Below are 15,026 nucleotides of genomic sequence, written 5' to 3'. Positions count from 1 at the left end.
TGTCTATGATGTTTCTAGGTGTCTGTAAGCCTCCCTGTGCAAACACACATTGGATGCAGCAAGTTCCCCAGAGGTACTTCCAAAGTACAAAGGCAATAAATCTCATGACTGTGTTTAAACCAGCAGGCGTCAGAGTATACAGCTGTGGTGGGGGAGCCGATGACAGCACTGTACAGGTGACAGCCACTCTTTCGGGGATCCTGGAATCTGCACCAAGAGATTTCTCTGTGTAGCTCATTGGAGACCCACATGATGGAAGCCAGACTTTCCTGTGAATCTCCAGTCTTACACTGGGACCAAACCCTGCATGTCTATCCTATGAGTCTGTAGCTGAAAGAAGTATGCAGAGAAGAGACACCACCCACAGCTGAGGGGAGATTTCATGTGGACTCTTCCTCTGCAGGATTTTTCCACGGTAGAAGATTGGCCTGTTTCTAGTATTCTCATACAGCATGTCCTTCAGAAAGCCTTGCTAGTGTTACCTGTAAGAATTGATCGTTGATTAATATGAGTAGAACTGGAATTACTGATTTCCTTTATACCAGATTTCTAACATTGGACTTCTTGAATTCGTATAAAACAACCATCCTACCCCTTAGTGAAATCCACCTATTATTAACAAGAACAAGTACATTGGAACAATAACAACTATAATTCAGTAAAACTAAACACACTACCCATTCCTGCAGCCAGATGGGGACTGGACTGCTCCAGGATTAGGGCTTGGGTAAGGATGCTGTGTCCAGATGGGGTCTGGGCCCTGATTGGGCAGAGTGTCTGGCCAGGGGGAGGAGACAGAAGCAGGGTAGGGTGCAGGAGCAGGCTGGGGGTAGGGTGTCAGGCCGGAGGGAAGGGGGAAGGAGCAGGCTGGGGGCAGGGTGTCTAACCAGGGAGAGGGTGCAGGAATGGGCTTGGAGAAGGAGCAGGAGCAGAGGATGAGGCAGGAGCAATTTGGGAGCAGGGTATGTGCTGGGGAGGAGCAAGTAGGAATGGGCTGAGGGCCAGGTTTCTGGCCAGTGGGAAGGGGGTAGAAGCAAGTTGTGGGCTGGTGTCCGGCAGGAGAAGGGGGCAGGAGTGGGCCGAAGGCAGGCTGTGGGTAGGGTATCTGACCAGCCCAGGAGAGGAGGAAGCCAGTGCCTGGGGAGCACGCGGATTGCTAGAGCCAGGCAGCAGCTGTACATGGGCAGGCAAAGGGAGGGGGGCAGCAGCGGCTTGGGGGGGGTCTCCCTTCTCCATGGGAGGCTCTATCCCCAGCCTGCAGCAGGTGGCTCTGGGAATCGCGGCTGGCCCTCTCTGGGGCCGTGAATGCAGGGAGTGCCTTGGGCTGCAGAGACTCCTCACTGAGGAGAGAACTTTCCCTTTCAGCCCCCGCCAGCTGGCACTGTGATCTCTCCCCCACACGTGGAGGCTTCTCATTATCCTGCCTCTCCAACGGCCCCCCTCTCCCACCTGCCACAGCTGGGCCCAGCAAAAAGCAGTGGATGGGGAGCAGTGCTCTGAGCAGCACACGAGAACAAAAGCCAAGAGTCTCAGTGCATGTGGCTGGGCTGGTCAGGGAGGTCTTGCGGGGGCCCAACATAACTTCAGAGGCAAACTTTGTAGTACCCCCTCTCCCTATGGGACAGATGGAGTGCCCTCAGGGCAGAGCTGGTGTAGAGCCTCAGGGCTTTCTCCCCCCCAGCCTGCCTTTCCTCCTCCCCCCCACAGGAAGCCGAGCACAGGAGAGGGAGAAGGCCACAGAGTTTGTGGCTCTTGCAGGTCCCTGGAGCATGGGAAGGGAGGAGGCCATGCGGCTGAGGGCAGAGGTAGCAGTGGGATGCAGAGTGAAATGTAACGTCACTCTGATGTCCCTCAGGAATGTTTAAATATAGAGGAGGATGCTTTGTCCTTGCTTGCCGTACAAAATTTGTGAACTTACCATATCAACAGCCTCTATAGTTTGTTAATAGTTGTATTAGTTTATTGCTTTAGAATAATGAATAGTTGTATTAGTTTATTGCTTTAGAATAATGAGAACCTCAAAGAGGCTTTGACACCGACAAGTGTAATGGCTAAGAGAATGGAATTTCCTTCAGAGAAAAACCATCAGTATTTGATGGGTGAAACCTTTATATTTTGTTTCCCCCCAGTTTTTCTTCTCCTGAAATAATGGTATGTTTCTCTTATCAGCCATCCCTCTGAACACAAGTGGGCCTCTCAGATCATAGCTAAGTTCAGGGTGCAGCCTGCTTTTGTTCTCGTTCCTCCCTTCAGCCCCATATTTCTGCAAAGATGTCTCACATACATAATTTAAGTCGGTGCTAATTTGGGGGCCCAATTGTTTTTAGAGCTGATCTGCCAGGCACAATAGGGAGTGGTTTTTGCAGCCTGGCGTAGAATATCTGGGATCTGGAGCTGTCTGACTGGATGGGGCTGATTAAGTGGTTGCGGGGCTGTGTTGCTGCACAGCTTAGAGGGGATCTTGCTCTCTAGCCTATGATTCTATGATTTTATTGTTAACTAATATAGATCAAATGGGTTGGAGGATCCAACCAGCCTGTGTGTCAGTCCCTCCTGAAAAAATAAACTTTTTTTTTGTGGGGGTATCTGAGATCATTTGACTAAAATGCACAGCATGCACATTTGAAAAATATCATATCCTGTTATGGTTAATTGCAGAATCCTTTAGGGTATGTCTACACTACCCTCCTAATTCGAACTAGGAGGGTAATGTCGGCATACCGCACTTGCAAATGAAGCCCGGGATTTGAATTTCCCGGGTTTCATTTGCATAAGCCGGGCGCCGCCATTTTTAAATCCCGGCTAGTTCGAACCCCGTGCCGCGCGGCTACACGCGGCACGGAGTAGCTAGTTCGGATTAGGCTTCTAATCCGAACTAGCTGTACTCCTCGTGGAATGAGGAGTACAGCTAGTTCGGTTTAGGAAGCCTAATCCGAACTAGCTACTCCGTGCCGCGTGTAGCCGCGAGGCACGGGGTTCGAACTAGCCGGGATTTAAAAATGGTGGCGCCCGGCTTATGCAAATGAAGCCCGGGAAATTCAAATCCCGGGCTTCATTTGCAAGTGCGGTATGCCTACATTACCCCGCTAGTTCGAACTAGTGGGGTAGTATAGACATACCCTTACAGAGTCTCCATAGGCCTTCCTTTAGTTTGTAATATCTCCAAGGATTATGACTTTCTGGGGGATATTTCATATATCTTTGTTTTTGTGTGTTCATCCCACAAGATCCAGTATAATTTTTCCTGAAATTTTAACCAATGAAAAATAGAGAAGTGACTCCTTCAGTGTGTAGAGTAATTTTTAGATATGGCCAAAATTTTTCAAATTACAATTTTTTGATAAAAAAAAGTTCACTGAAAATCTTATTTTAATTACAAACCCTGAGCTACATCAGTAATTTTTAAAATCACTGTTTCTTTTTCCAGCCATTGAGCAGTTCAAAATATTTTGATTGCTGAAAAATAATTGTCACCTTTAAAGAAATCAAAATATTTGAAATTTTAAAAGAATTAAATATTTTAAACAGTGTTTATCTATTTTATACTAAAAGGAGTCTGGTAAATGGTTCACTACCCTATATACCTTTGATGGCTTTGTCTATGTGTATTTAAATAATGTTAGCCTCTAATACACTACAAAATGTAATTAAAAGAGCTAGAACACAAAATATTTGTGTGTTTAAATGTTTTGTTTCTTTTCCATAGTCCCAAAATTACTTATTGTTGTTCATATCTTCCAATGGAAAGTTACTGAAAATAATACAACACAAAAACAAAAACAAAATTAGACTCAGGCAGGTTCCAGACTCAAAAATTCAGATTATAATGTTTCTTTATTCAGTAATAGTAGCAATAATCCAGTTAACATTCGGAAAGGCAGTTCCTCGGACAGCGTCTGCATTTTTGTAATGTGTGTCTATGTTCATTTGTGAGTTTAAATGTAAATTTAGAAGTCCCTAAGTAATTTCAGTAACATCAGTGTGCTGCACATGACTAGGGGTTGTCGAGTTATAATTTGTCCCCTACTCTCCTGTGTTTTGGAGGAAAGACTAAACTTAGCTAGGACATGTGACAATACAGGAAAACTACTGATGGCAAAAAAAAGAACTGTTGGCAAGAATGAAGCAGATCAACAGTCAAAATTTTTGGGAATATAATAATATCCTTTAGGGGTATAATATACCAACAGAAAGGCTGTGTGTGGACTCAGCTATACCAGCAATTTTTTCTAGTATAGCGTATTTTATTTGGGGAACTAGCATAAGCTAATGTGGCAAAAACAAAATGAAATAAAACAAAAAATCTCTTGGAGGGCGGAGGTTTATGTGTGGAAATGCCAGTAATAATTATTATTAACTTATGAAGACCAGGAGCTTGGCTATGAGGAAATTAGTGCACAGTAAACTAGAGTGTGTATTTAAAGTGCACTGGCTACTCCTCACTAGCTCCCTATGTGAATGACACACTGAGGCCTGGTCTGTACTAAGACAAGCAGGTTGGTTTAAGGTACACAACGCAAAATGCATAGCTGGAGTTGGCTTCTCTTAAGTCAAGTTGTGGCAGCATCCACAGAGTGGGAGGGTGACATGAGCACATGCTCCCATCAGTTTCCCTTATTCCTCACAGAAGGAGGAGTACCAGACACCGGCAGGCACTGCCCTCAGCAGTTTGTTTATACTAGACCCGCTAAATCGAATGCTAGAAGATCACCCTCCAGAGCGTCAATCTTCTTGTAAGTGTAGACATGCCAGTAGGGTATGTCTACACTACACAGTTTTTAGTAACAAGGCTGTGTCGACATAGAACTATCGCCAAAAGTCAGTGTGTGTAAATGCTGCTTGTCAGCACTTTTGCAGACAAACTACTGCTAGCCCCCACAAGTGGCTTTCGCTTTGTCAGAAGGGGAGTGCTCCTGCCAACAAGGCAGTATTCACTTTTGAACTTGCTGTGGCAAAATGTTTGTCATTGGGGGATACCTCTGTAAATGATCCCCAGGGTTTTTCGCTATGTTGACAAACCCCAAAAGAAAATCATCCCAATAGCTGAATCTGCAACTTCAGACCAGCACCTGGATCCACAATAGAAGAGAAGAGACCAGACCATGAATTCCTTGATGTATCAAGGAACAGGAGGCTGTGAACAATCACCAATCAGACTGATAAAGCAGCTTTCATGAGCAAAACCCACTTCTTCAGATTAGATGATATTGATCAAGATCAAGATGGTCCCTGCTGCCCCCTGCTTCCCAAAAAATGTAAGGAATACAGAAAGAGCAACTCATTTACGAATCTTTAGTCTCATCTACACCAAACAACTAGCCCAGCAAACTAGGGTGCTAATCTATCCTAACCTATCTTGTGGTCTGTCTTTCCAAGCACACCCTGTTCATGAGTGTTAGCATTTCACTAGAGCACTCTGATCTAGTTCATTTGGAACTAGCTCCGAGAACTAGATCAGAGTGCTCTAGTGAAGTGCTAACACTCATGAGCAGGGTGTACTTGGAAAGACAGACCACAAGATAGGGTAGAATAGATTAGCACCCCAGTTTGCTGGTCTACAGTTCATCTGATGTAAACTGAACACTGCAAGGAAGAAATATTAGCTGTTTATAGGCAAGGAAATGCAACTTTCATGGTCTGTGGGTTGGGAATGAATGTTAATAATGTTCTAAATATAGTCCCTAACAATTAGTGGTGTGTCTGTGCATGTCCTTTGCTGAATCACCGGAATTTCACCAGCATTAGGTGGAAAGCATTGCAAACACGTAAAACAGATGATCAGTTATTAGGGTTTATGATTTTCCCCATGAAGAGGATGCTGCGGATATTCCTATCAACAATCATCAACAAGAAGGGCCTGTTGAATTTAATTCGAGGAGGAATTCGACCAGACCTCCATGAAATTTCTGTGATGGTGGCTCCTGCAGCCTCAGTGCCATTCTCATGAACATTCACTAGAGCCTTGTGAATGACCTGCAAGGAATGGAAGTAAAGCATTACATTGATTATGCAGACCTGAATCATAGCAAAGGATAAACGTGGTTATTTTTAAACCACAGTTCTTTAGAAAATCAACTGTTAAGAAGCAGGTAGGGTAAGGCCAAGTCTACATTGCAAAGTGTTATCAGAATGGCTAGGTGGGCCATGTATGTGAAAAAACCCACACCGCCTAGCAAAAATATATAGCCAAATTGTTTATAGGACTGTAGAGTGAAGTGCAACACTATTTAAAGGTTTAATTTAAAGGAAAAAAAAAAGTCAGCTACTTTGTCTTTTCACAGTCACAGTACAGAAGACCAGCCTCCCCATCACTATTATTCTTTAATAATGTTAGGAACTGGGTGAAACCTTGGTCTACGTTGAGTTAAAATTGCACTAAGATTGATAGATGTGAACTCAAATGTCAGTTAACATAACTGTAAGAATAAGCCCCTATTTGAGAAAAAGGAAGCATGTGAACACAATAGGGAGCTTTTACTGAGTATTGGTTTGGGTAGGTGAGTGTGTGTATGAAGGAAGAAAGGACAACAAACTGGGAAAGACAGAGGCTATGTCTACACTGCAGAGCTTTTCAAGGCTACCGGAGGTAACCCGGAAAAGCTCTGCCGCATCCAAGGAACGCGTCTGCTTTTCCAAAAAATTTCAGAAAAGCAGATGCGTTTTGTCTTGTATTATGTAAACTTGGGAATAACACTTCTGTATTTGCTCTTGCCACACCACTCCTAAATTCATAGCCCTACTAGAAGACTCACCGAGCATTGCCTGGATCCAGCCCCAGAGCAGTGGAGGGCCACACAGGCCTTCCGCTGGTGTGCCCCAGGCCCAGCCCGAGGCCGGAATGGGGGCAGCCTGGGGGCATGGGGACCACACAGGCCTCCTACTGGTGCTCCCTGAGCCAGGGGGGTAAGGGAGTTGCTGTGCAGATTGGCCAGCCGCAGCCATGCTGGGCAGCCCAGCAGTGCTGGGGGGTGGGCTGTGACTCCGGCAGTGGGAGCTGGGGGAAGTGCTTCCAGAAGGGGCCACAGCAGTGGGGTTGGTCGGGTCTCCTCCTTCCCCCACCCCCAGTCTGGTGCTGGGGCTGAGGACTGGGAGTTGTGTTTTGGAGTTTGGGGGCCACTTACTTGGGCCAGGGCAGGCAAGATGGAAACCCTTGTCCGCAGTTGGCCACTGCCTTGGAGGTATGACTGCCCCTAATAGTCACTCTGCAGTATAGCTCTTCCCTACACTCACTGTGTTAGCTCTTCTGACTGCCACAGCACATTGACTGAATGTTTTCGGAGCACTAGCCTCAATTACTCTAAGATCTCTTTCTTGGGTGGTAATAGCTACTTTAGGCCCCATCATTATCTATGTAAAGCTGGGATTACACTTTCCAATGTGCATTACTTTGCATTTATCAACAATGCATTTTATTTGCCATTTTGTTGTCCAGTCACCTAGTTTTGTGAGATCCTTTTGTAGGTCTTCAGAATCTTCTTTGGGCTCAACTATCTTCAATAATTTTGTATCATCTACAAATTTTGCCACCTCACTGTTTACCCCTTTTCTCGGATCACTTATGAATATGTTGAACAGCACCCAGTTCCAGTATGCATTCTTGGGACTTCTCTCCATTCTGAAAACTGATGATTTATTCCCACTCTTTTTCCCTGGACTTCTGACTGAGCCATCAGGGGATTTTCCCTTTTATCCCATGACTGCTTAGTTTGCTAAAGAGCCTTTTGTGAGGGACTTTGTCAAAGGTTTTCTGAGAGTCAAAGTAAACTATTGCCACTGGATCTGTCAACACCACATGTCCAAACATTCAAAGTAAATATCTTTATATCATGTTCTAATACATTCACTAATACGTTTTCTTACTTCACTTATCCATAAATTTAGATTCTCATCTATGGAAATATTTTTTCATTGGTTTGTGTGACTACCGTTAAATCGACATTTATTGATAAAGTTGAAGTCCTTCCAAGCCTAACTATCTGTAATGAGAGTTAGAGAATATTTTGCCACAGCTAATTTACCTTTTAATAATTATATATAATAGCCAAAATATTTCATTTTGTACTTGTACCTTTATCGGATGTCCTCCAGCCTCTATATATATGATATGTAATCCCTTCTAAGCATGTTAATTAAACTCTCTTTGTACTCTTTTTTTTGTCTCCAAACTGCCAACTGTTGTGATAGGGAGTTTTGCCAATGAGTTAAATGACAGTAGGATCAAATCCTTTAATATTATAAAATATAAATGTAACATTTGTAGAAACAGACAAATCCATTTTGTTTACAAACTTACTTTTGAAACTTTCAGGTTAGATATTCCAGTGATTCCAGATAGGTCAGCTTGGTCAGTGAACACATCAGTTACACCCATTTTCTGGAATATCTCCTTTACATCATAGGTACCAGAAATAGAAAATTTTGGAATGTGCAGATATATTGTTCTGTTAAAAAAGAAATACAGGAAATGCTGGCAAATCATCTCAGTCAGGGATCATGCACAGTATGTTTGAATAAAGATTGAATACCTATGAAAAAGAGTTCCTTATCAAAGACCTTTTGGCTACGTCTAGACTGGCCCCTAATTCCGGAAAAGTCATGCAAAGCAGGTAAGTCAGAATAGGGAAATCCGTGGGGGATTTAAATATCCCGCGCGGGATTTAAATAAACATGTCCGCCGCTTTTTTTCTGGCTTGGGGAAAAGCCAGAAAAAAGCATCTAGACTGGTGCGATCCTCTGGAATAAAACCCTACTTGAAAGTAGGAATAAGAGATCCTCCGGAAAAGGGCTTTATACTGTCGACAAAACTTCTGTCGACAAAGAGCATCTACACTACATTCAGTTCTGTCGACAAAGCAAGCTGCTTTGTCGACATGGTAGTGTAGACGCAAAGGACAGTTTACATGCAATAACACCTTCTGTCGACAGAAACTCTGTCGACAGAAGGCGTTATGCCTCGTAAAATGAGGTTTACCAGCGTCGACAAAACTGCTGAGTTCTGTCGACATTATGTCGACAGAACTCAGCGGTAGTGTAGACGCAGGTATAATTTTGTCGACAAAAGTCCACTTTTGTCGACAAAACTTTGTAGTCTAGACACACCCCAAATGTCTACACCGCAATATTGTAGCCCCACTGCTTAAGCTCCATGAGCTTAAGTCACTAACCTGGGTGCTGGGACTCCATGCAATGGTTTTATATTGCAGTGTAGACATAACCCTAGGGAGTGAGTATGGGCTAGGGGTTCCATACCCTGCTGCCACAGAACCTCCTGGCTCTATTATATTTTCTAGCACAAGTTCATTGGGGGACCATAGGCATCTATTGCTCACCTAATCGCTGTGCAGACCCTGATCCTGCCACAGGCCCTCATACCTATACTTTCTGAGTGCCTTACAATGAATTAATTCCCCTGTGAGATAGGAAAGTATTATCTTCACTCTGCACATGGGAAATCTGGGCATACATCAGATAAACTGTCTTTCCCGAGGAAATCTGTGGGTGAGCCAGAAAGTGAATGCAGGCCTCCTGAGTCATAGTTCAAGATCCTATCAACTAAATCACCCTTCCCATCTGCAAAGCCCTGCAAATTCATAGATATCTGCTTTATATCTATGGGTATCCGCATCCGCAGATGTGGATGCAGATATCTGCAGAGCATTGATGAGGATGCGGACACCAATTTTGATCCGTGCAGAGCTCTACTTATCTGCCCCTTTATCATGTAAGGAAAGGAAAACCTGGTTTTAACAGGCCCTCTGTGTGCAGACTTTAGTAGAACTATCTTCCCTTAATAGTCTGTTTATATGTAAGTTTCTGTCCTAATTGCAATAAGATATTTTTCAGCAAAGCTGTTGCTAAAAGAGTACCTTTCTTGGACGGCCTTTTTCCATTTAAACAAAGTCTTTTTCAAGAGAGCATTTTCCACCACCTTCATTTTTTCTTCATCAGGCAGAATAAACAAAGCTATTGCCTTTCCATGGTAAGGTATTTCCACCAGCCAGCAAGATAGCTCCTTATCATAGTGATGTTTGTAAACACCTTTACGGTACATCATGTTAACTTTAACAGAGGTTTTCCTATCCACAAAAAAATCCTCTTCTTTAGTGTAAGAAGAATCAAAGGGCTTTTCCCAATGGGCTAATAACGAAAAGAAAGAAAATCCAACTGAATATACTGAAAAGAGGAAATACTGGTATGAATCAGATTAATGCAAATATATTAACCTGATAGGATCTGATCCTGCAACTTTACTTACAGTGAATGTTTTTATAGGTTGATACTTCTTAGTTTTGTGAATCTTGGCTTTAATACTATTTCCTTAGACATTAAACAGCCACTATTAACTGACAGAGCTATGAATATCATCTCTAAACAGAACTTGCATTTATCTATCAGATTAATATATATTGCATAAAAATATAGGTATTTGCTTGAAAATCAGTTTCCTCCATTCTTCATATTTGCAATATTATAGATTGACTTTCCAGATTTGAATGTCCCAGATAGAGATTCTAATGCACCCAGCAATGATGACAGAGTCCCTTCCTTTAAAATACAAATTGCAGTTTCATTGTCCTAGATCTTAGTCAATAACCCAAAGCTCAAGTTTGCAATCAATACCCACATCATAATAATTCTTACCTTCAAAGAAAATATAATTAATAAGAACCATTACAGTGAGTGGATCCAGATCCTGGACTAAATTAGCAATTTTCCCATGGGTTTTATTCTCAATGTAATTATTGATCTGTTTCAAAGCATTGGTAGAATTGTAAAAGTCAGTAGAAAAAACTTCTGATTTATAAAAGTTTTTAAGATCTTCTAAAAACTTGTTTAGTGGTTTCAGTGTCTTTTGTAGGAAAAGGGCATTGCCCATTTTCACCTGGATATTCTTGTCTGGACGGTTTAGCACATGGACGAGATGGCAAAAACCTTCATGTATCTCTTTTTCCTGAGTTTTGTTAAGGTCAAAGGTGAGTCCTTTTTTAATCTGATCCAGAGTGTCTGATTTAGCACCAAGTGCCAGCATTGCAAAGGAAGTAGAGATACTTACGGGAGAGAAGAAAATATTTTTGTCAGTTGCCTCTGATATAACCTGCTTGTAAAATTTAAATGCGAAGGCAACATTGCTGTGGGCCAGTTTGAAGTAGGCTTTGCCTTCACATGGATAAAGTCCTTCAGCAGAGGATGTTTGTTCCTTGATGTATGCATCTTTATCACTATCCCTGTCACGGCGGTGATCAGGTGGATGGTGACAGTAACTGACTGCTTGAAGCCCAGTCAGTAACAAACACACAGAGAGGATGGGCTTCATTTTCCTTTGCATTTATTCTGTAAAATATTTAGATTTACAGAAGTTAATTAAAAATTTCTTTCCCCCCTCCCCCTTGTGTACTATGAGATCTGTTTTTTATTATTCAGTAATTAACACCTGTCATGGAATCTATTAGAGCTACACTGTGGATGAATTTGTCCCGCTGATCTCACATTCCAGGCCAGAGTCATTAAAAAATGTGCTATAAAACACAAAGAACAGTGTTCCTTATAGAATTTATGCTTTGGATTTGTAATACCAATGGCTATTTTGGTATAGTTTCCTAAAAGGCAAATACAAGGAAGGGGAATTAATGAATCTCTGGCAACAATCTGAAGGGATGCATGTAGAAGATCTACTTGGCTTCCTAGTATGTTTGCTGCCATGTTAGTCAAATGCTGACAATTTTCCATCATTTAAAATATAAATTGCCTTTTCTTTGTCCTAGCTCCCTCCTTCACCAGAACGCCAGTTTATAATGGCCCCTTGATTGCTGTGTGAGGTTTTGGCCTCTTTAAATCAGAATAGTGTTCTCTCTACCTGTTACAAAATCACCCACATGCAAATGAAATACTTCCATAAACCAAAGTGCAGATAATCAGAAATCAAAGGATCCAAGGAAAAACTAAGACAATACTCACAGTATATTGCAAAGGATCCTATTGTGTCCATTTGATCTGGACTGATCCTTGTTCTATTAATTACTGCTAAAGAGTAGTGTCCTCCATTAATCATTAATAAGATTAAATAAAAATTACTACAAGAGATGACACAGAGCAAACAATGATGAAGCTTGTTTTTCTGGGACATTTTGCCTACCTTTCACCCATGCAGTGCTGATTGGAGCTACCAATCAGGGATGGTGGAATGCAGAAGGTGCAGGGACTATGTTTCTTCCTGACTCCTGGCCTGCAAACAGTATGTGATTGGAGTGCCATTGGAACCAAAGTGTTTGTGCTCTGGAGTGGCCACTCTTCACAATATACTGGGCCAGGGACTAAGTGCTGCACATGTTATTGGTGCTCAAATGATCATAAACTCCCAGCACAATTGTGTAAAAAAGGTCTTGTCTGCACACAAAAGTTGTACTTTAAATATAGCAGTGTAGTGCAAACAAATAACTGCACTGCATTCTCACTAGAGAGGTTGTATCAGAATCACCAATTCAGTAAATAAATCACACTTTTAACTCAAATACTTATGTCAGAATAAAATCTGTGCATAAACCAGGCTTACATTGTGCTTAGCTCCTGCGGGATTTTAACAAACCTTTAACATACCATATGTACCAAAGTGCAGAAAGTAAACTGCACACTAGCAAATGTCAGTAGGGTTTATGTCTACACAGCAACATTATTTCAAAATAACTAACATTATTTCAAAAGATCTTAGTCTGCATCTACGCAGCAGGCAGTTATTTCGAAATAACATCAAAATACTGTCAAGCTGGAAGACTTCTTACTCTGACTCCTGTAACCCTCAGGCTGTGTCTAGACTGGCAAGTTTTTCCGCAAAATCATCTGATTTTGCGGAAAAACTTGCCAGCTGTCTACACTGGCCGTTTGAATTTCCGCAAGAACACTAACGATCTCATGTAAGATCGTCAATGTTCTTGTGGAAATACTGTGCTGCTCCCATTCGGGCAAAAGCCCTCTTGCGCAAATCATTTGCGCAAGAGGGCCAGTGTAAACAGCACAGTACTGTTTTCCGCAAAAAAGCCCTGATTACAAAAATGGCTATCAGGGCTTTTTTGCAGAAAACCACGTCTAGATTGGCCAGGGACGCTTTTCCACAAAAAGTGCTTTTGCGGAAAAGCATCCTGCCAATCTAGATGTGCTTTTCCAAAAATGCTTTTAACGGAAAACTTTTCCGTTAAAAGCATTTTCAGAAAATCATGCCAGTGTAGACGTAGCCTCTTTGTATGAGGAGTAAGGGAAGTCAGAGGAAGAGTGCTCTATTTCTACATAAGTGCTGTGTAGACGCTCCCAATTTCAAAATAAGCTACGCAATTGACATAGCTCTGCAGTGTAGATGCACCCTAAGATGGATCATCAAAACTAAATTCAACTTATCCAAGATACAAAAATCTCTTAAAATAAGCTTGTATATGGATTTAGTACCTTTTATAACCACTTAAGTAAGGATCATTAAACTCATCTGTTAAACTTAACAATGCTCATAGAAACCTATTTCCCCTTCATATGATGTAAAACGTATTTATTATCCTGAGGTGGGAGGCACCAGAACTGGGAGCAAGGCAACTGTCTTTCCTGCGGTCTCAATATTCCTCCAGCTGGTGGAACTCAGCATGCAGAAGAGTAGGATGGAGCAAATGTAGAAGGCTGAGGAATGGGGTGTGGGAACCTTATACACTTTGTCAAGCTAATGGGCAAATGTAGTTTTGAAAACTCTGCTAATTAAAATTACAGTGCAATACAAAACACAGCTACAGTTCCCCACACAGAGTTTTTTAGATTTTTTAGTACCAAGGACATCTTTGTACAATTTCCTAAAAGGTATTACAATGGAATATACACTAACTAGTCATGCTGATGACAATTTCTCTTTAAGGGACAAATCCAAATGGCTTCCCTTCAATGTAGTTCCCATTTCAGCCAGACTTCCTGTGTTAAAAAATTCACTTCTGTTCATCCCTCTCAGATTTGCTATATAGAACTGACCGTTTTCTATATTTGCTACAAATTCATCCATAAACTAAACTGCATATAACATATCTTCAAAATTTCAGGAAGAATTAACACAGTAACTACAGTAATTCAAAAGGATCCTACCATGCCCATCTGACCTGCACTTCTCTTTGCTGCAGTACTTACTACTAGACAGTATTAAGCATAATAAACATGATTCGGATTAAATAAAAGTCTCACAAAGAGTACTTAGTGAGCAATGAGGGAGTTTTATTTTCCTGAACATCTAGAACTACATGCTCACTGTCTAGTACAGAATGGAGCCAGTACTAAGGGAAGAGATCTGTGCACCCATACTGATAGGAACAATAACTGCTGCTTACTGTTCCCCAGCTCTTCAGTATGTATAGAATGTAACTAGAGCTTCTCTGAAATGAGGAACCCATGTCCACAAGCTATGAACACTATGGTTCTCAGATATTAAGCTTCATTTCCCAAAAGCCATACAGGTTACTGTTCTCAGACGAGAATTATATCCTGGAAGACACGGCTGGTGTGTTCCGCTTTGGGAGAGAGGGAACCAATAGCATTGGACCCTGACATGCTGTAGAGAGAAACTTCCCTAGAATCCACAAAGAGGAGCTTTTTTACACATCTGGTTGGAGAGCCACATTATTAAGGCTTGATGTCTGCCTGACACTGCAATCCTTATACTTACTGTCTCATGTCTAGATCATATCCACCCAAAGAGGAGTCAATGGACTTGCACCACACTGATCCACAAGAGTTATTTGCAACCTCATACGTTTTTACATAATAGAGTGAGATTGGAATGCATGTTCTGTATGTGATCTTGTTAGACATGATAATCAAGCTCTTATTAATATGATTTGAACTGGGATTTTAACAATTACCTTTGTACCAAACTCTAATACTGGGCCTTCTGATTCTATAAAATACTACAAGCTGCAGCACCACAATTAGTGAACTCCAAGTAGTCTAGAACCACCACAGATAAAAATGTAAACTCCAGTCCTGCAAGGTCTGAGTTACACATTTAGGGT

The 15,026-nt window shown here is 41.9% G+C and overlaps 1 protein-coding gene across 1 annotated transcript; it reads right to left on the bottom strand.

Moving 5' to 3' along the window:
• Nucleotides 1–5,443: 5,443 nt before the first annotated feature.
• On the bottom strand, nt 5,444–12,077 carry LOC102443612 (alpha-1-antitrypsin-like). The gene is made up of 5 exons (XM_006133720.4): nt 11,956–12,077; nt 10,642–11,331; nt 9,867–10,137; nt 8,294–8,441; nt 5,444–5,973 (listed from the first exon to the last, which is right to left on the bottom strand). The coding sequence occupies exons 2-5, from the start codon at nt 11,324–11,326 to the stop codon at nt 5,779–5,781; spliced, it is 1,299 nt and encodes a 432-aa protein (XP_006133782.2). The 5' UTR covers nt 11,327–11,331; nt 11,956–12,077; the 3' UTR covers nt 5,444–5,778.
• Between the last annotated feature and the right edge of the window lie 2,949 nt (nt 12,078–15,026).

The sequence above is a fragment of the Pelodiscus sinensis genome, chromosome 4 (assembly GCF_049634645.1).
Source record: "Pelodiscus sinensis isolate JC-2024 chromosome 4, ASM4963464v1, whole genome shotgun sequence".
Taxonomy (NCBI): domain Eukaryota; kingdom Metazoa; phylum Chordata; order Testudines; family Trionychidae; genus Pelodiscus; species Pelodiscus sinensis.
This window is presented reverse-complemented; position numbering and strand designations above follow the sequence as displayed.